The sequence below is a fragment of the Rhinatrema bivittatum genome, chromosome 12, assembly GCF_901001135.1.
Source record: "Rhinatrema bivittatum chromosome 12, aRhiBiv1.1, whole genome shotgun sequence".
In the NCBI taxonomy this organism is placed as follows: Eukaryota; Metazoa; Chordata; class Amphibia; order Gymnophiona; family Rhinatrematidae; genus Rhinatrema; species Rhinatrema bivittatum.
In genome coordinates, this window is record NC_042626.1 from 4612755 (window position 1) to 4633969 (window position 21215).

Sequence of the window (21215 nt, forward strand, 5' to 3'; positions counted from 1 at the left end):
CACAGCAGCCTCTGGCTATGTGCCACGCTACAGGTTATTATCTCAGGACGTGTTCAAGGCAGAAGAACACACAGCAGCCTCTGGCTATGTGCCACGCTACAGGTTATTATCTCAGGACATGTTCAAGGCAGAAGAACTCACAGCAGCCTCTGGCTATATGCCACGCTACAGGTTATTATCTCAGGACGTGTTCAAGGCAGAAGAACACACAGCAGCCTCTGGCTATATGCCACGCTACAGGTTATTATCTCAGGACGTGTTCAAGGCAGAAGAACACACAGCAGCCTCTGGCTATGTGCCACGCTACAGGTTATTATCTCAGGACGAGTTCAAGGCAACCCGCACCTTCAGAAGAACACACAGCAGCCTCTGGCTATGTGCCACACTACAGGTTATTATCTCAGGACGTGTTCAAGGCAGAAGAACTCACAGCAGCCTCTGGCTATGTGCCACGCTACAGGTTATTATCTCAGGACGTGTTCAAGGCAGAAGAACACACAGCAGCCTCTGGCTATGTGCCACGCTACAGGTTATTATCTCAGGACGTGTTCAAGGCAACCCGCACCTTCAGAAGAACACACAGCAGCCTCTGGCTATGTGCCACGCTACAGGTTATTATCTCAGGACGTGTTCAAGGCAACCCGCACCTTCAGAAGAACACACAGCAGCCTCTGGCTATGTGCCACGCTACAGGTTATTATCTCAGGACGTGTTCAAGGCAGAAGAACTCACAGCAGCCTCTGGCTATGTGCCACGCTACAGGTTATTATCTCAGGATGTGTTCAAGGCAGAAGAACACACAGCAGCCTCTGGCTATGTGCCACGCTACAGGTTATTATCTCAGGATGTGTTCAAGGCAGAAGAACTCACAGCAGCCTCTGGCTATGTGCCACGCTACAGGTTATTATCTCAGGACGTGTTCAAGGCAACCCGCACCTTCAGAAGAACACACAGCAGCCTCTGGCTATGTGCCACGCTACAGGTTATTATCTCAGGACGTGTTCAAGGCAGAAGAACACACAGCAGCCTCTGGCTATGTGCCACGCTACAGGTTATTATCTCAGGATGTGTTCAAGGCAACCCGCACCTTCAGAAGAACACACAGCAGCCTCTGGCTATGTGCCACGCTACAGGTTATTATCTCAGGACGTGTTCAAGGCAACCTGCACCTTCAGAAGAACTCACAGCAGCCTCTGGCTATGTGCCACGCTACAGGTTATTATCTCAGGACGTCTTCAAGGCAGAAGAACACACAGCAGCCTCTGGCTATGTGCCACGCTACAGGTTATTATCTCAGGACGTGTTCAAGGCAACCCGCACCTTCAGAAGAACACACAGCAGCCTCTGGCTATGTGCCACGCTACAGGTTATTATCTCAGGACGTGTTCAAGGCAGAAGAACACACAGCAGCCTCTGGCTATGTGCCACGCTACAGGTTATTATCTCAGGACGTGTTCAAGGCAACCCGCACCTTCAGAAGAACACACAGCAGCCTCTGGCTATGTGCCACGCTACAGGTTATTATCTCAGGACGTGTTCAAGGCAGAAGAACACACAGCAGCCTCTGGCTATGTGCCACGCTACCGGTTATTATCTCAGGACGTGTTCAAGGCAACCCGCACCTTCAGAAGAACACACAGCAGCCTCTGGCTATGTGCCACGCTACAGGTTATTATCTCAGGACGTGTTCAAGGCAACCCGCACCTTCAGAAGAACACACAGCAGCCTCTGGCTATGTGCCACGCTACAGGTTATTATCTCAGGACGTGTTCAAGGCAACCCGCACCTTCAGAAGAACTCACAGCAGCCTCTGGCTATGTGCCACGCTACAGGTTATTATCTCAGGACGTGTTCAAGGCAGAAGAACTCACAGCAGCCTCTGGCTATGTGCCACGCTACAGGTTATTATCTCAGGACGTGTTCAAGGCAGCCCGCACCTTCAGAAGGATTCACAGCAGCCTCTGGCTATGTGCCACGCTACAGGTTATTATCTCAGGACGTGTTCAAGGCAGCCCGCACCTTCAGAAGGATTCACAGCAGCCTCTGGCTATGTGCCACACTACCGGTTATTATCTCAGGATCTGCTTAGGTCTTGGAGATGCAAATTTAGTGAAGTTAGCAGGGAGGGGTGTGCTCCAGATGTTGCAGCAGTTCTGTCACTGGGCACGGATGCAGGAAGGCTCACCTTGTGGCACCTGAATAGTGCCAGCGCTGATCCCGCCCAGCACATCTGGCAGGGCGTAGTCCTTCAGTTTATACTTTGGCAGCCAGGTGAGGATGGGGAAGAGTCCCAAGACCAGGGCTTTCAGCTTGGACGCTGAGCAACTGAAAGTGATAAAACCAAGAAAGAGGACATTTAGCAGGAGCAGGACTTAATCTACCACTTGTAAAAATACATTTATCCAGGAGTTATACCCCTTCTCTGATTCCACCAGACTGGATCAGCTGGTCAGGCAGAAGAAACATTGAGAACCAGTGAGAAGAGAGAGGGAAGAGTGGAGCCATCCGCTCTTCCTCTCTGCTTCGCTGTTACTTGGGGTAGATGAGTGAATATATTACATTCCCATACTCAAAGGAACAGCAGCAGCCCTCCCTCCCCCAACCTCTACCACTGCCTTCTGCCCGCTATACCTCTCCCAAGCACCATTCAGTTCTGTTACAGTGCTGGTCTCTCCTGGTTCTTATAGGATTGATATGTAATCAAAACCCAAGTCTTCGTACAGACAGTGCAACTGTTGTCTTAAACGTCCAGTCCCAAAGAATGCCACCCTCTCATATAGCAGTGATCCCCAAACTCGGTCCTCAAGGGCTGCAACCGAGTTCAGTCGTCAGGATTTCCACTATGAAGATGCATAAGATCATTTGTATGCATTGCCCCTATTGTATTCAAATATACTTCATGCATATTCATTGTGGAAATCCTACAAACCTACCCGTGTGGTGACCCCTGAGGGACTCCTAAATAATATATGGTGAACCACACCCAGAGTGTTTCCGTAGGCTCAGTCATTGGAAACAGTACCCCGAGCACTATGCCTGCAGCATCATTACTCGCTCAGAGCTGGGAGCGTTGACTGGAGAATGTTCTCTTTTACCTGAATACTTCTCTGGCTTTGCCGCCAACAGGATAACTCCGGGACTTCTTCTCATATTCCTCATCAAAGAGCCCAATAGAGTAGGCGGGACGGTCGATAACATATCGCGGCCTGGGCAGGTTCATTCTCCTTTCAAGCCTGGCTCTAAGTTAGAGGAGACAGTACTGAGAATTTGTGCTGGCACCGTGCGGTAGAAGAGCTCCTGGACAGGGTTATTAGCGCCAGGGAGAGATTCATGGAGGTTAGAGCACTGGGCTAACATTCAGGATATGTCTCTTTTTATTAATTTTAACTATCTCTTTTATGATATTATTGTATTTCTCTATTTTAATGTAATTGTAAACCGTTGTGATGGCATTGCCAATGTGAAAATAGAAAAACCAATAAACTAAACTAAATTAAACTTCTTAAGGATCCAGGCTCATCACTGTTGGAGACAGAAGGCCGGGCTCGCTGCACCTTTGCTTTGATCCAGCGTGGTAATTCTTATGTCCCTATCAGAGTTGGCCTGGGTGAGGTGGCAGTGCTATGGAAAACTAAAGCCCAGACTCAGCCCTCGACATGGAGTTTCCTTTCGGACTGAGGCTGCCACAGTAGGGAAGGAGGTCTGTGTTTGTTCTGCACTCAGACTGTGGAAAGCTTGCGGAGACTCTTATCTATCACCACTGAGATAAAGGAGCACACATCAAAAACAGCTCCTGCAGCTCAACCCACTCATTCCTGCTGAAGACTAGCATCTGGTTCTGCATTTCTGTGTCCCCTCCCAGTGCATTCTGGTCCCTATAGTCCTGCTGTTCTGTGACCAGAATGTACTGGGAGGAGAAAAGCAAGATGGGACACTAATCTCGGTACTGTTCTGCCTGACCTAATCAGCACTTCTTAGAAAGCTTGGAAAAGGCCAGATAAATAAGCTCCATCCCACAGAAATATTTTACTAAAGTGTATCTGAACATGAGTGCTGCCAAAATATAATTTAAGAAACAAACAGCCAAATGAAAGAGGGAAATAAAAGTTCCTGTTAAACAAAGAGAGTGCATGGGACATCAGCCTCGGCGACCCAGCAGGGGGAGCCCTGGAGCTGGCGTAGTGAGCAGGACTGATTCTGGCGGTGTGAGAAGTCATGTGCGGGCACACAGGCTTGGTGACTTTGAGGAGCAGAGGAGTGGCCTAGTGATTAAAGCAGCAGGCTGCGACATAGGGTTCAAATCCTGCTGCCATTCCTTGTAACCTTGAGCAAACCACTTCATCCTCTGTTACCTCAGGTACAAACTTAGATGGTGAGCCCTCTGGGGACAGGGAAGTAGCTACAGTACCTGAATGTAATCTGCTTTGAAGTGGCTGAAAGGTGGAATATTAATCAACTAAATAAATAGATAAGGAAGATGACGGGAGCTGTGGGTAATGTAGGCTGTTTTCAAGGGTCGAAGGCAGCTAAAGCAATGCATTCCCAAACTTGGCTGGGATGAGATGGATGAAAGCCATAAGTGGCAGGACACAAACTCTAAGGTGATTCAAGTCCCCCTCTTGTCTAGAATCAGCGGCTGCCCAAATTACTCATGCACAGCCCGGTGGCCCCTTCGGCCTGCTGGTTATCCAGAGCAGAAGCCCATGCCCTAAGGTAAAGGGCTGAACTACACCTGGAGGGAGGCAAGGCATCTTCACTAGGGTTGGGGAACTCTTTGAGAGTGATTTTGAAGAATCTCCTTCCTGCAGCTGTTTGCCTCAGCAGGCCTGGCTCCTTCCCAGGTTCTACATGGAAGGCAAATCACAGTGCTAAAGCAGCAGAATCTGTCCTCCACAAAGCCTATCCCAGGTTGGGATGAGTAGGAGTGGCTTACGGGGTGGGGGGAGGGCAAGCAGAGAAGCTGCCTGAGGCCCCTGCACAACAGGGGAAGCCCTTGGCAAAGCTGAGTGAGCTGGGCTCCCTGGGTCTGGCTCTCAACATGACGTGATGTCGCTCTTACCTGCCGAGTGCTGGCAGGGGGCTGGGGAGACTTTGCTTGGGCCCTGCTGTTTGTAATACCAGGCCATTTTGGGATTTGTGGAGCTGCTCTTCCCTGTCTATGTATGAATACAGAGCTCTGTGATGCTTTTATAAATCAGGCCTGCCTTCGAAGGCCACAGGTGTGCTGGGCAGTAAGAGCCCCATGTGGCTAGCTGTGGGGGTATTGGCTACAGGAGGTTCCTCGTGCTAATGGGATGTGGCAGGTAGTGTAAACATTTAATGAGTGTGACAGGAAGGTCTCTGTGGCCTCACTGCATGCGACTGCACTTCAAGCACTCGGCACAAACTGAGTGTAAATAGGGGAGGGATGGAGGGGTTAAGGCCTCTGAAACAAGTTCAGCCAAGCTGTCTAGCAGCAGCTGAACCCTTTGCAGCCTAGGGGACACCGAAAATCACTGATGTGTTAGAACTGAGGTGCTGAGAGATAGCTTCACCTCAAGAATCAGTGACAGGGCTGGGATTGGAACCTAGGTGGTAAGCATCAGATTGCAGGCTGTGGAAGGGCCCTGAGCTGCGAGCTGACCTTGCAGAGGACCAGCCCTGGAAGGAGGCTGAATGCTGGGATTTGTTTGCTAGTGCAAAGGAAGCCTTATCTCTGGCTCCTGCCTGAAGGCTATCTCTTCTGCCCAAAGTCACTTTGACTCTTTCAGGTGCCCTGATATCGCCTGATTGCCAGGGACGCCTTTCCTGTTTGTACTGTTTGAGCATGAAAGAAAATAGAAAAGCGTTCGCAGGTCCCAGGTACAGGGACTTCCATGGCGGGAAATGTCCAGAACACAACAATTCCAGTAGGATAATTGCTGGCCTGGTCACAGTGAAACCCCAAGGAAGCCCCAGAAGTGTCCAGATGCTGTTTCTCCTCCAAACGCCGATGTGAAATTACCCAGCGTGAGTCTTCTCCCTAGAACCTGACTATTGAGTCAGGGGGCCATGAGCACACTCACCTCCTCTGCTTACAAAGAGGGCCGGTCCGGCAGCAGTAAAATGGGGGTTAGGCTGGTCGGGGGTGATGTGTGCAGACAGTGTTTACAGCTCCTGGACACCCAGGGACCAGACTTACGGGCCACATTGGAAGGAGCCCTGGTGCCTGACCCCAGCGAGGAATGTAACTGGAAGGACTGGGATAAAAGAACTGGGACGAGAGATTACCCTGCCCTGGTTCTGACTCAGCTGGCAGCCCAAAGAAGCAGAAGGAAAGTGCCGAGTTGATGAAGAGGTTTGGGTTTCTGCATTTACTGGTGATGGTCATGCAGACCCAGATCTGTTTCTGAAGGCTGTCTAACCTGCTGCAAGCTCAGGCCTCTGCGCTAGTCCAGGACCGACAGGTTATTGTCGTTAAACCAGAAAATTGTCTTACAACACCCCTTGTGCCCACCCTTGGGGATGGTGAATCTCCAGGACTCCCTCAGCCCTTGATCCTTCGCTCCATGCACAGCTAAGCTAAGGTTAAATTAAAAGGCGTAGGGTCAATGTAAGAAGGCAAACTCAGCCAAGGGCATAGTTTTATCTGCAGCTGGGTGCATATTTTATGTTCACCCGATGCAGCAACTTTTGCACACATAAAACGGTGCCTGCTCCATAGCGCCCTCGCATGGAGATCCCATGCAAATGATGGCATTAACAATTACCCCCAGCACCACCCCATGCAGAGAGGAGCGTTCCCTCAGAGGTGGAGACGTTTCCAGGGCTAGTGTCAGTCTGCAGACAGAAGCCGGACTTCCATGCCAGGGCTTGTGCAGAAATATGGTTTACGTGTACATAAATCATGTTTTGTACGGATAAAAGGCTTTTGTGCACACTAAACATGCAGTGTGCTTGTTTTAATTTTAAATTTGTGTGCATTGCAGAGACCTTTAGCGTAGGCTGCGTGCACTTTTTAACTCCCGTGGATTTGCACACCGTCAGCTTACTGCATCGGGAGTGCATTAATAAACCGTGCGCTGCATTTCAGCTCAGAGTCCTAAAGCTTCCTGAGGCAGGAGGAAGGCTCTTGGTGGCTGGGACAGAGCTGGCACCGAAGTCAGGGGGCTCCAGACAGGAGAGTGAGGTGGCATTAAAATGGGAAAAACTCAGCAAAATCAATCAACCTTTCTGATAAGTTTCTGAGAGTTTAGGGCAAAAAATGAAGGTAGAATGGAGATGTTTTGAGAATGAATTCCCAAAAGATGACAGCTCTGTCAGGAAGAGTTTTAAAAACATAGCAAAAATGCACACTTTAATAAAGAATTAAAAATAAAGCAAACTACATTAAAACAAAAAGAAAGAGGAGCTGTGAAGGAGCTGGACAGAGAGGTAAAGCAGCGGTGACACAGGGAAGCAAATGTCAAAGAATGCCGCCAGCGTTGCTGTGGTAAAAGCCAAGCAGCTCTGCACCTTTAATTCATTTCACACAGGCTTCAGCCACTCAGATGCCTTCCTGAGAGAAGGCCCTGGCGCTTTAGCAGTGAGTAATGTGAATTCTGTTAGCTTCCTTATCTACCCCTTAGAAGGAAGACCTTTTCAGTGAATCCTGGGGGGAGAGGGAGGGTCAGCAGGTCAGATTATTGGCCCCTGCTCCTGAGTTGACTCTGAAGGGGTCTGCAGGCAGCCACGTTGCACGGTGAATATGCACGAGAGAAGTTTGCATGCTCTGCTGCTCTGTTCATTTAGGTCAGCAGATATATGGCTGCTGAGCATTTTAGGAGTGACCTTGGGGAGTGCTCCCAGCAATGCAATCCCCCTCAGTCTAGAACCCATAATCTCTCTAAAGGAGACTAATGATGCCTACAGCTGGTGGCAAAGTGTAATGGCGCTTTCTCAGCTTGCTTTCGCTTGGCTTAATATTCTGGTAATTGTTGTTAAGCCCTGATGTCATACACAGCCTGCTTCTTTCCTGCACAAGCAAAATATAGGTCTATGTATTTTAGGAAACCCAAAATATTCTAGGGACAAAAGTCATTAGGTTGTATCAAAGCAGCAGCCAGGCCCAGTGCCTGCCAAGCAAATGCATGGCCAGAGTTGGGGATCCTCTTCCCGTCTGCATGAACATGTACTGTCCCCCCTCCAAAGCAGCTAACAGCCTGCCCGAGTTCTGTCAGCCCCACCGAACAGGACCCGGGAGGAGAAACACCAGGGGTGCCTTGGATTTCTCCTCTTCCTCGCCACGGGTGCAAAGTGTTTAGCTTTTCCCCGGCCAGGCTGCCGGGGACGTCACACACACACACACAGGCATCTGACTGGCCCAGTGCAGTGTAATGTCACTGGGGACTCTCTCAGCTGCTAAAGACAAAGGCCCAGGTGTCCTCAGAGACACCACAATGGCACTGCTTAATGCCCTGTTAGAGCCCTTGAGTATTCATTTCATTGGCAGCTCATTTTGAATGTGTACTTATGAAATATTTGTTCAAAAAGCCATTACAAGGGGGAGACTGGAAGCTGGGAAGATGCCAGCTTTTGATGGCCCATTTAGGAAGCCTTTCAGCAGAGAGTAAACACCAAGCCTGGAGTGTGAGCCCGCGCCGGGCCCCTGCCTGCCTGTTTTCTGTTCCCAGGCATGGCCCGATACAAGCAGGGCCGGTGGGCGCCAACCATTAGGGGGTGCGCGCGGCGGTGGCAAAGAGGCAAGGAAATTCGAATCTCCACTCCTCTTTGCCACCGCCAATCACAGCCCAAAAAACCGAGAGGAAGGAGTCAGGGCCGTGAGCGGGGGGCGGGGGGCAGCGCAAGACAGAAGGTGCCTTGGACGCCTAATCCCCTTATACCGGCCCCAGATACAGGACAACATAGTAGGGGGTGGGAGGAGAAAGCGTTGCACATTTACTGTGTATAAACTGCAGGACATAAGAACATAAGAACCTGCCAGGCTGGGTCAGACCAAGGGTCCATCAAGCCCAGCATCCTGTTTCCAACAGAGGCCAAACCAGGCCACAAGGACCTGGCAATTACCCAAACACTAAGAAGATCCCATGCTACTGATGCAATTAATAGCAGTGGCTATTCCCCAAGTAAACTTGATTAATAGCCGTTAATGGACTTCTCCTCCAAGAACTTATCCAAACCTTTTTTGAACCCAGCTACACTAACTAGTTCTAGTTCTATTAGATCTCTCCGCAGCATTCGACACAGTAAATCACAAAACACTACTCAATAGACTGAAAGAAATAGGTCTCACTAATAAAACAATAAAATGGTTTGAGTGATACCTTAAAAACAGATGTTTCCAAGTACAAATTAAAAATACACTTTCGGAGAAAGTCACACTGCTAACCGGTGTCCCACAGGGATCGGCCCTGTCGGCCACACTCTTTAACATTTATCTCCTCCCGGTATGTCACCTACTAGCAGGACTCGGAATCATACACTACTTATACGCAGACGATATGCAGCTACTGCTACCCATTGTAAACACCATTGAAGAAACTATGAAACTTGCTAATATGTATCTTGAGATAATTAAACAGCTCTTAAATCAGATGGAACTGGTAATAAACATCGACAAAACGGAATTCCTACACCTTGAACGTAAAAACATACACCACATCCAACCAACACTCACAACTAAAAATAACCAAACCGCTGAGCTAGCAACTAAGGTACAAAATCTAAGAGTAATAATCGACCCTGAGCTAAACCTGAAACAACACATCTCCTTGAAAATAAAGGAAGGATATGCGAAACTAATGATCCTAAGACGACTTAAACCTCTACTAACACTAAACAATTTCCGCACAGTTTTGCAGGCAATGATATTCGCAAGTTAGACTACTGCAACTCCCTACTTTTAGGACTACCACAATCCACAATTCGGCCACTACAAATATTACAAAATTCAGCTGCTAGAATTTTGACTGGCAAAAAAAAGAATGATCACATTACAGGAACGCTTGCCGATCTACACTGGCTCCCAATTGAACAAAGGATTCAATATAAGGCCTTATGAATAATACACAAACTAATCCATGATGAAAAAGCTGACTGGCTTAACACAGCACTGCGCGTACATGTCCCACAAAGAAACCTAAGATCTGCTAATAAGGCTCTACTAAGTGTTCCCTCTGTCAAAACAGCACGCCTCACGCAAGTAAGGGAGAGAGCACTGTCACTGGCTGGCCCCGTGCTATGGAACACCATGCCACTCGAAATAAGGCTGCAGAGAAACTTCAAAATATTCAAATCCAATCTGAAAACATGGCTCTTTAAACAAGCTTTTTATAAAGATAAAGAGAAGGAGAAAAGCAGTTGACTGATAAGGACGCACCAAACTAGAAATTGTTATTTGTAACCTACAAATGCACATTAAAGTTAAATTCTTTCCGTCTACTATGCTCCCTACAGACAAACTTAATGTACTCACATATTTTATTGAAGTGAATTGTTACCTCACTATGATGGCACATGATTAATTGTAATCTATACCACTTACTTTATTCATTATCGTGCCTTGCTGTAAACCGTTGTGATGGTTATCTAACTTAACGACGGTATAGAAGAGCTTTTAAATAAAATAAATAAATAACTGCACTAACCACATCCTCTGGCAACAAATTCCAGAGTTTAATTGTGCGTTGAGTGAAAAAGAACTTTCTCCAATTAGTCTTAAATGTGCTACTTGCTAACTTCATGGAATGCCCCCTAGTCCTTGTATTATTCAAAAGAGTAAATAACTGATTCATATTTACCCGTTCTAGACCTCTCATAATTTTAAACACCTCTATCATATCCCCCCTCAGCCGTCTCTTCTCCAAGCTCAACAGCCCTAACCTCTTCAGCCTTTCCTCATAGGGAAGCTGTTCCATCCCCTTTATCATTTTGGTTGCCCTTCTCTGTACCTTCTCCATCGCAATTATATCTTTTTTGAGATGCGGTGACCAGAATTGTACACAGTATTCAAGGTGCGGTCTCACCATGGAGCGATATAGAGGCATTATGACATTTTCCGTTTTATTCACCATTCCCTTCCTAATAATTCCTAACATTCTGTTTGCTTTTTTGACTGCTGCAGCACACTGAGCCGACGGTTTTAAAGTATTATCCATTATGATGCCTAGATCTCTTTTCCTGGGTGGTAGCTCCTAAGATAGACCCTAACATCATGAAATTACAGCAAAGGGTTATTTTTCCCTACATGCATCACCTTGCACTTGTCCACAATAAATTTCATCTGCCATTTGGATGCCCAATCTTCCAGTCTTCCTGTAGTTACACAATGTTAGGTTCCATATTAGGAGCTACCACCCAGGAAAGATATCTAGGCATCATAGTGGATAATACTTTAAAATCGTCGACTCAGTGTGCTGCAGCAGTCAAAAAAGCAAACAGAATATGAGGAATTATTAGGAAGGGAATGGTTAATAAAACGGAAAATGTCATAATGCCTCTATATCACTCCATGGTGAGACCGCACCTTGAATACTGTGTACAATTCTGGTCGCAGCATCTCAAAAAAGATATAGTTGTGATGGAGAAGGTACAGAGAAGGGCAACCAAAATGATAAAGGGGATGGAACAGCTCCCATATGAGGAAAGGCTGAAGAGGTTAGGACTGTTCAGCTTGGAGAAGAGAGGGCTGAGGGGGGATATGATAGAGATGTTTAAAATTATGAGAGGTCTAGAACGGGTAGATGTGAATCAGTTATTTATTCTTTCAGATAATAGAAGGACTAGGGGGCACTACATGAAGTTAGCATGTAGCACATTTAAGACTAATCAGAGAAAGTTCTTTTTCACTCAATGCACAATAAAGCTCTGGAATTTCTTGCCAGAGGATGTGGTTAGTGCAGTTAGTGTAGCTGGGTTTAAAAAAGTTTTGGATAAGTTCTTGGAGGATAAGTCCATTACCTGCTATTAATTAAGTTGACTTAGGGAATGGCCTCTGCTATTACTGGCATCAGTAGATTGGGATCTTATTGGTGTTTGGGTACTTGCCAGGTTCTTGTAGCCTGGTTTGGCCTCTGTTGGAAACAGGATGCTGGGCTTGATGGACCCTTGCTCTGACCCAGTATGGCAATGTCTTATGTTCTCCTATGGCTTTTGATGTAGACCCTGCCTTTCTCTGGACCATTCCAACCCTGTCTATGGCTTTCAGAAATGTTGAGATCTCTGCATTATCACCTCCTTTGCGGGTTCTGTCTCTTCCTGTGCAGTCCAGCATCCTTCTGTGTCTCGCCACTCCAGGGCTGTATTGGAGATTATAGCCCCCATAGGCAGAAGATTGGGGGTGGGGGTAGGGGTAGGGAAGTCCCGGGTTTTGGTGCCTCTGCCTAAATCCAGCCCTGGGATTCATCACCTGAGATCACCAGACAGGTTCACCCTACGTTTTTCTCCTGGTTGGTGCACATCACTCCCCACCTCTCATGCATTATTCCCTTCCATTTTCGTATGCCAAATGCAGGATTCCGCACTTGTTTGCACTGAATCTTCGATCTCTTCTTATCCTGTTCCTTCCTCAGAACTGTCATCTGGAAATAGGTAAACGTTTCCTTCTGACACGCGACTTTCCACCTGCCTGGATGCTCCCAGAAGTTGTGGGGGATTGCAGAGTATACAGCTTACAGCATTCAAGTAACGACTGCAGACGCAGTGCTTCAGTGGTGCCCGAGGCTGGCTCTTCCGGAGTCTGAGATGTGCATTCAGTGCAGGCACAGGTCACATCCACACCAGCAGTTAGAATGGACTTTTATAAGCAAACCTCTCCCTGTCTGGCAGGAAGATATGTTTCTTTCCTTGCTTCTGCACATGCAGTGAGATCTTCAGCAGATTAAACGTGACCTGCCAAAGCCCGACCAACGGGGATGTGGAGATGCTGGATCCGTCCTCATTCACTGGGGGACCCTCAGCAAACTACACTTGGATAGCAAACTCTCTGGACCAGGGAAAGTCTAAGCGGGTGTGCATGTGGATGGCTTGTTTTTAATAAGAACAGGCAGTGCAGCTCTAATAATCGTATTTAAGCTGCGGAAACGGTGAGAGACATAAACAGGAAACCTTTGTGATCTGGAAAGATTTTCTCATGCACCCTACAAATATCCCAATAACAATTCTTGAAAAGCAAATGTCATTGTGATCCCTAATTTGAAAGAAAAGTGAATCATGTTTAGAAATCAATGAGTTTCCAGTTCCCTGATTGGAAACAAGGATTTTGCATTAATTTTCATTTGATTTGGCCAGTTCCACGAGTTCTCTATAAACAGAACCTCCTAATGATGGGATTCAGTTTGAAAGAGTCAAAGTGCAGACAGAGGATGCACTGAGACCCCATGCAAAGCACAGGGTTGGCTGCCACCTCTGCCCCATCCCCATTCTGTTACAGGTGAGGCACAGTCCAGTTCTATCTTAAAAAAACCCTCCTTGGATGACCCTTACAAGAGGTGTGCAGATTCTTTCAAATACCAATACTTAGAGAGCTGAGGAAGAATGTGGAATAAGACCTAAAGTAGACATTCTACACAAACACACACACACACACCCCTCTATACAGACCTACAGATATAACTATTATACACACACACACCCCTCTATACAGACTTACAGGCATAACTATTATACACACACACCCCTCTATACAGACCTACAGACATAAATATTATACACACACACACACACCCCTCTATACAGACCTACAGACATAACTATTATACACATACACACCCCTCTATACAGACCTACAGACATAACTATTATACACACACACACCCCTCTATACAGACCTACAGACATAACTATTATACACACACACACCCCTCTATACAGACCTACAGACATAATTATTATACACACACACCCCCCTCTATACAGACCTACAGACATAACTATTATACACATACACACCCCTCTATACAGACCTACAGACATAACTATTATACACATACACACCCCTCTATACAGACCTACAGACATAACTATTATACACACACACACCCCTCTATACAGACCTACAGACATAATTATTATACACACACACACCCCTCTATACAGACTTACAGACATTTATTTATTTATTTATTTATAGATTTTTCTATACCGGCATTCGAGATTAGGAACCCCATCATGCCGGTTTACAAATAACAAGAGGGTGTGCACAAAAAACAGAACATAAACAAGTGCAAAGAAATATAAAATAAATATAAAAGTTACATTACAACAGGGTCATAAAACTGGGGAGAGAATTAGATTAAGATAGTTGAGTAGTAAATATGAATTATTTACATTAATAATTTACATAATATTGTGTAGTGTTTTATAAGATGTTACTGACTTTCAATATGGATCTGGGAAGGCTTGCTTAAATAGCCATGTCTTAAGCCTTTTTCTGAAAGTAGGAAGGCATGGTTCTTGTCTTAGATCGGGAGGAATAGAGTTCCATAGTGAAGGTCCGGCTGTGGAAAAGGCTCGGTCTCTGTAGGTTAGGTGTTGAGTGGTTTTGGTTTGTGGAACAAGGAGTGATCCTTTGTAGGCTTCTCTGATGGGTCTGGTGGATGTGTGCTTTCTGAGTGGAATTTGAAGATTGAGGGATGCTTGGTGATGGATAGTCTTGTAGATGATAGTGAGGGATTTGTGGATAATTCTAAAGTGTATTGGCAGCCAGTGCAAGTTCTTGAGAATAGGAGAGATGTGGTCTCTTCTCCTGGTGTTAGTCAGAATTCTCGCTGCTGAATTCTGAAGCATCTGAAGGGGTTTAATGGAAGCAGAAGGGAGACCTAATAAGATGGAATTGCAGTAGTCTATCTTAGAAAAGATTACTGCTTGAAGGACCGTTCTGAAGTCTCGCATGTGAAGGAGCGGTTTGATTCTTTTAAGTACTTGAAGTTTATAGAATCCGTCTTTAGTAGTTTGTTTGATGAAGGATTTTAGATTAAGATGGTTGTCGATAATTGCGCCTAAATCCCTTGTTTGGGTGGTAAGATGGTGGGTTAGAGGACATGGAGGTGGGTTGCTATTTTCTGGTGAGATGATGAGCAGTTCAGTCTTGGCTGTATTTAATATCAGGTTCAGACTCGAGAGGAGGCGATTGATTTCTTTAAGGCAAATTTCCCAAAATTCAAGAGTTTTGGAGATGGTTTCTTTGATGGGGATCAAGATCTGCACATCGTCTGCATATAAGAAGTGAGTTAGTTTCAAGTGGGTTAGCAGTTGACATAGCGGTAGAAGGTAAATATTAAAGAGTGTAGGGGATAGGGAGGAGCCTTGAGGAACTCCAAAAGCTGAAGAGAAGCGGGAGGATTCCTTATTATGTATCTTGACCTTATAGCCTCTGCTGTTGAGGAAAGTATTGAACCATGATAGGGCAGTTCCTGAGATTCCTATGTTCGCAAGTTGATTGATGAGGATGGAGTGTTTGACGGTATCAAATGCGGCCGAAAGGTCCAAAAGGATAAGTAGAAAGGATTGGCCTTTGTCTAGCCCCATGATGATGTGGTCTGTCAGGGAAATGAGTAGCGTCTCTGTGCTTAAAGCTTTACGGAAACCATGTTGTGAGGGGTAAAGTATTTTGTGATCTTCAATGTAGTTGGAGAGTTGAGTGTTGACCAGCTTTTCCATTATCTTGGCAATAAATGGAAGATTGGAAATCGGACGAAAGTTGTTGGGGTCCTTGGGGTCTAGATTAGGTTTCTTTAAGAGTGGTTTTAGCGAAGCTAGTTTTAGGTCTTCTGGAAATAGACCCTGGGATAATGAGCAGTTTATGATATCTGCTAGAGTTTTGGATATCGTTTCCGGTATTAGAAGGAGGAGCTTTGTGGGTATTTGGTCGAAGGGGTGGGAGGAAGGTTTCATTTTTTTAAGTAACAGAAGAATCTCATAGGCTGTGATGGGTTGGAATGATTCAAAGGAGGTTCCTTTGTTTTGTATCTGTGGCGCATTAGGACGAGAATTGTTGCTGGGGGTCAGTCGCTTTAGCAGGTTAGATATTTTGTCTTGGAAGAAAATAGCCAATTCCTCGGCTTTAGATTGAGCTAGGTCTATGGGAATATCTGGTATGTTGATGTGTGTCAGGTTAGATATGTAAGCAAAAAGAGCTTTGGCGTCAAATACAAGGTCATGAATCTTGCTAGCATAGTAATCCCTTTTTGATTTTTGGGTAGAGTTCTTGTAGTGATGTAGAGCTAGTTTGTAGGCGGCTAAGGTGCTGGGGCAGGGTGCCTTACGCCATTTGCTTTCTTTGTGTCTTAGGCTTTGTTTAAGTTTATGGAGGTTGTTTGAGAACCATGGTTGTCTTTTTGCTGGGTTTGGGTTTAGATTTTTTGCTGATAGTGGACAAAGTTTGTTTGCTACTGCCTCAGTGATGTTGTTCCAGGAGAGGATGGCTGAGTTAGGGTCAGAGAGGTTAATGTGAGGAAGCTCTGAGGTGAGCTGGCTGTTAAGTTCGTCGGATGAGCAGGGTCTTCTGTAGAGAAATGAGGATTTCGAGGGGAGATGTTTTCTGAGTTGTGTCATAGAAAAAGTGACTGTGATTAGAGAATGATCTGACCATGGGACTGGGGTGCAGGAAGGAGGTGAGGTGTATTTGATCCCAGTATTTACGAAGATAAGGTCCAAGGTGTGTCCAGCTTTATGGGTGGGTTTGTTAATGATCTGTTCAAATCCCATAGCTGAGAGGGCAGTAAGTAGAGCTTCGCAATTGGTGGTGGGTGTAGGGTTATCAACATGTAAGTTAAAATCTCCTAAAATTATAGCCGGGGATTCCAGATTTAAGTGTGTAGTAATTATTTCTACAATGGGGGAGGCATCTGAATCCAGAACGCTTGGAGGGGCATACACGAGTAGGACTTGGAGTTGAGCTGTTTTGAAAAGTCCTATTTCAAGTTTAGGGACTGCTTTGACTGAGAGTTGGTTAAATTTCAAATCTTTTTTGGCTGCCAAAAGAATGCCCCCTCCTCTTTTTTTGAGACGAGGGAGGGAAAAGAAGTCGTAGAGGTCGGTGGGGAGTTGATTTATTATAGCAATATCTGTTGGTTTAAGCCAAGTTTCTGTTATGGCACAGATGTCTGGGTTGGAGTCCAAAAGATAGTCATTGAGGATCAGAGATTTTTTGGTGAGAGATTGAGCATTGAATAGCGAAAGGGAAAATAGTGTTAGTCCTAGTAATTGGGTAAGAGGAGAAATCATAATAGGGATAAGGGCTGTGTAGTTGCGGGATCTATGTAGCAAGGTGGTTTTTCCTGTGGTGAGTAGGTTATGTTGAAGAATCGGAATCTGACATCTCGGCGTCATGCTGACTGTAGTGTTAGTGATGCTCGAGTGATGAGCTCAGATGAGAATTTGAGTGCGTTGAATGGTTGAGTATGGAAGTTTGGTGGATGTTGGAGTAGCTGCCTACTGCTGAATGCTGCTGGATCACGCAGTATGAATATTGAGCGGATGATTGTTGAACACACTGTATGAGTGTGAATGCTGTGAGGATGGTTGTTGATCACACCGTAAGAGTGCTGTGAGGATGATTGTTGATCACACTGTGAGAGTGCTGTGAGGATGGTTGTTGATCACACCGTAAGAGTGCTGTGAGGATGATTGTTGATCACACTGTGTGAGTGCTGTGAGGATGGTTGTTGATCACACTGTGTGAGTGCTGTGAGGATGGTTGTTGATCACACTGTGTGAGTGCTGTGGGGATGGTTGTTGATCACACTGTGTGAGTGCTGTGAGGATTACTCACTGTGCGAAGTTATCTGATGACTGGGGTGGTTGGACGTCTGCGCGTTGATCGGTGTCCGGAAGCGGGATTCAATGTAGAAGTTACGGGTGAGAGAGGGAGACTTTTAGGTTTTGCTCTGCTCTTCGGGTCTGCACGAAGGGGCGCACAAAGGGGCGGGCCCCTTTGTCGCGCTCCTTCGGCGCGAGACGCTCGGCGCGAGACGCCGAAGGAACGTGCCTGTGTTTAAAACTACTGCTGGGCGGCTGGGATTGGTCTCAGGTAGGCGGTGGGCGGATCGACGGGTGAGCTGGGGCTCCCACGTGGTCGGCGCGGGGGCTCAGCGTCGGGAGGGGCGAGAGGAAGGCCTTACCCCGGTGGGCTCAAGCGCCGATCGCGCGGGCCCCTCTCCCAGCTCCTACAGCCGTTTCTGCGGTGATTTCTTCTGTGCTGCTGTCTGCTGCAGTCTGCCGGCGAAATGGCGCCTCGGATCGCGCCTGTGTTTAAAACTACTGCTGGGCGGCTGGGATTGGTCTCAGGTAGGCGGTGGGCGGATCGACGGGTGAGCTGGGGCTCCCACGTGGTCGGCGCGGGGGCTCAGCGTCGGTAGGGCGAGAGGAAGGCCTTACCCCGGTGGGCTCAAGCGCCGATCGCGCGGGCCCCTCTCCCAGCTCCTACAGCCGTTTCTGCGGTGATTTCTTCTGTGCTGCTGTCTGCTGCAGTCTGCCGGCGAAATGGCGCCTCGGATCGCGCCTGTGTTTAAAACTACTGCTGGGCATAACTATTATACACACACACACCCCTCTATACACATAACTATACACACACACCCCTCTATACACATAACTATTATACACACACACACCCCTCTATACAGACCTACAGACATAACTATTATACACACACACCCCTCTATACAGACTTACACACACACACCCCTCTATACAGACTTACAGATATAACTATTATACACAAATACACCCCTCTATACAGACTTACAGGCATAACTATTATACACACACACCCCTCTATACAGACTTACAGATATAACTATTATACACACACACACCCCTCTATACAGACTTACAGACATAATTATTATACACACACACACCCCTCTATACAGATTTACAGACATAATTATTATACACACATACACCCCTCTATACAGACTTACAGATATAACTACTATACACACACACACACACACACCCCTCTATACAGACTTACAGACATAACTATTATACACACATATACCCCTTTATACAGACTTATAGACATAACTATTATACACACATATACCCCTCTATACAGACTTACAGATATAACTATTATACACACACACACACCCCTCTATACAGATTTACAGACATAATTATTATACACACATACACCCCTCTATACAGACTTACAGATATAACTACTATACACACACACACACACACACCCCTCTATACAGACTTACAGACATAACTATTATACACACATATACCCCTTTATACAGACTTATAGACATAACTATTATACACACATATACCCCTCTATACAGACTTACAGATATAACTATTATACACACACACACACCCCTCTATACAGACTTACAGACATAACTATTATACACACTCATCCCTCTATACAGACTTACAGACTTAATTATTATACACACATACACCCCTCTATACAGACTTACATGCATAACTATTATACACACATACACCCCTCTATACAGACTTACAGATATAACTATTATACACAGACACACATCCCTCTATACAGACCTACAGATATAACTATTATACACACACACCCCTCTATACAGACCTACAGATATAACTATTATACACACATACACCCCTCTATACAGACTTATAGACATAACTATTTTACACACACAAACATCCCTCTATACAGACCTACAGATATAACTATTATACAGACACACACCCCTCTATACAGACCTACAGATATAACTATTATACACACACACCCCTCTATACAGACTTACCGACATAACTATTATACACACACACACCCCCCTCTATACAGACCTACAGATGTAACTATTATACACACATACACCCCTCTGTACAGACTTACAGATATAACTATTATACACAGACACACACCCCTCTATACAGACTTACAGACATAACTGTTATACACACATACACCCGTCTATACAGACTTACAGATATAACTATTATACACACATACACCCCTCTATACAGACTTACAGGCATAACTATTATACACACACACACACACCCCTCTATACAGATCTACAGATATAACTATTATATACACACACACCCCTCTATACAGACTTACAGACATAACTATTATACACACACACCCCCCTCTATACAGACCTACAGATATAACTATTATACACACATACACCCCTCTATACAGACTTACAGACATAACTATTATACACTCACACACACCCCTCTATACAGACCTACAGATATAACTATTATACACACACACACCCCTCTAAACAGACTTACAGGCATAACTATTATACACACACACACCCCTCTATACAGACTTACAGACATAACTATTATACACACCCTCCCCCCCTATACAGATCTACAGATATAACTATTATATACACACACACCCCTCTATACAAACCTACAGATATAACTATTATACACACATACACCCCTCTATACAGACTTACAGACATTATACACACATACACCCCTCTATACAGACTTACAGACATAACTATTATACATACACACACCCCTCTATACAGACTTACAGATATAACTATTATACACACACACACCCCTCTATACAGACTTACAGGCATAACTATTATACACACACACACCCCTCTATACAGACCTACAGACATAACTACTATACACAGACACACACACACCCCTCTATACAGACCTACAGACATAACTACTATACACAGACACACACAAACCCCTCTATACAGGATGACAGACAGACAGACATACACACACGAGGAAGAAGGAGGCATCCATTTGGTTGCAGAGCTGGGTCCCAGCTGTATACAGGGCTTACCTCCACTCTGGAGGAAGGGACTGGATATGCAGGCAGCTTCTTCTGCAGTTTGAGTGGGGCACTGCAGGTGTCCAAGTCCCTTTATAACAGCCTCAGCCAGGGCAGTGAGGGCTGAGCTGAGCCTGTGATTGGCGTCTTGGAAAGTGATTACGAAAGGTGCACTGGGCCCAGTCCTGCAGATAGGAGAGGCAGATAAGAAGGATTTACAAGAACAGCCGTTTTTTGTTCTACCTCTTCCTCTCCTTGCTTGATCTGATTCTGAAATTTCCTTCACACGCTGAGCCAGAGGGACAATACCTTACATTCACCGCTCCCCTGAGGTTTCCCATAGCAGGGGCTTTGATTTTCATGGCCTGGAAGGAGCTACAGCTTCCTGACCGCTTCCTCACTGTCTGCAATCAGCTTTTCTTCCATTTTTTTGACTCTCAGCAGAAGACAAGACAATAAGGTGCATTGTGGACCA

The 21215-nt window shown here is 45.8% G+C and overlaps 1 protein-coding gene across 1 annotated transcript in view; it reads right to left on the bottom strand.

Moving 5' to 3' along the window:
• LOC115073884 (solute carrier family 26 member 9-like) overlaps positions 1-20903 on the bottom strand; it is a 42508-nt gene extending 21605 nt beyond the window's left edge. Inside the window, exons 1-3 of the mRNA XM_029572814.1 lie at positions 20753-20903; positions 3096-3239; positions 2186-2325 (exon numbers count right to left, since the gene is read on the bottom strand). Of these exons, the coding sequence (XP_029428674.1) occupies positions 2186-2325; positions 3096-3220 (265 nt within the window). The 5' untranslated portion in view covers positions 3221-3239; positions 20753-20903. The remainder of the gene's footprint in view (positions 1-2185; positions 2326-3095; positions 3240-20752) is intronic.
• Between the last annotated feature and the right edge of the window lie 312 nt (positions 20904-21215).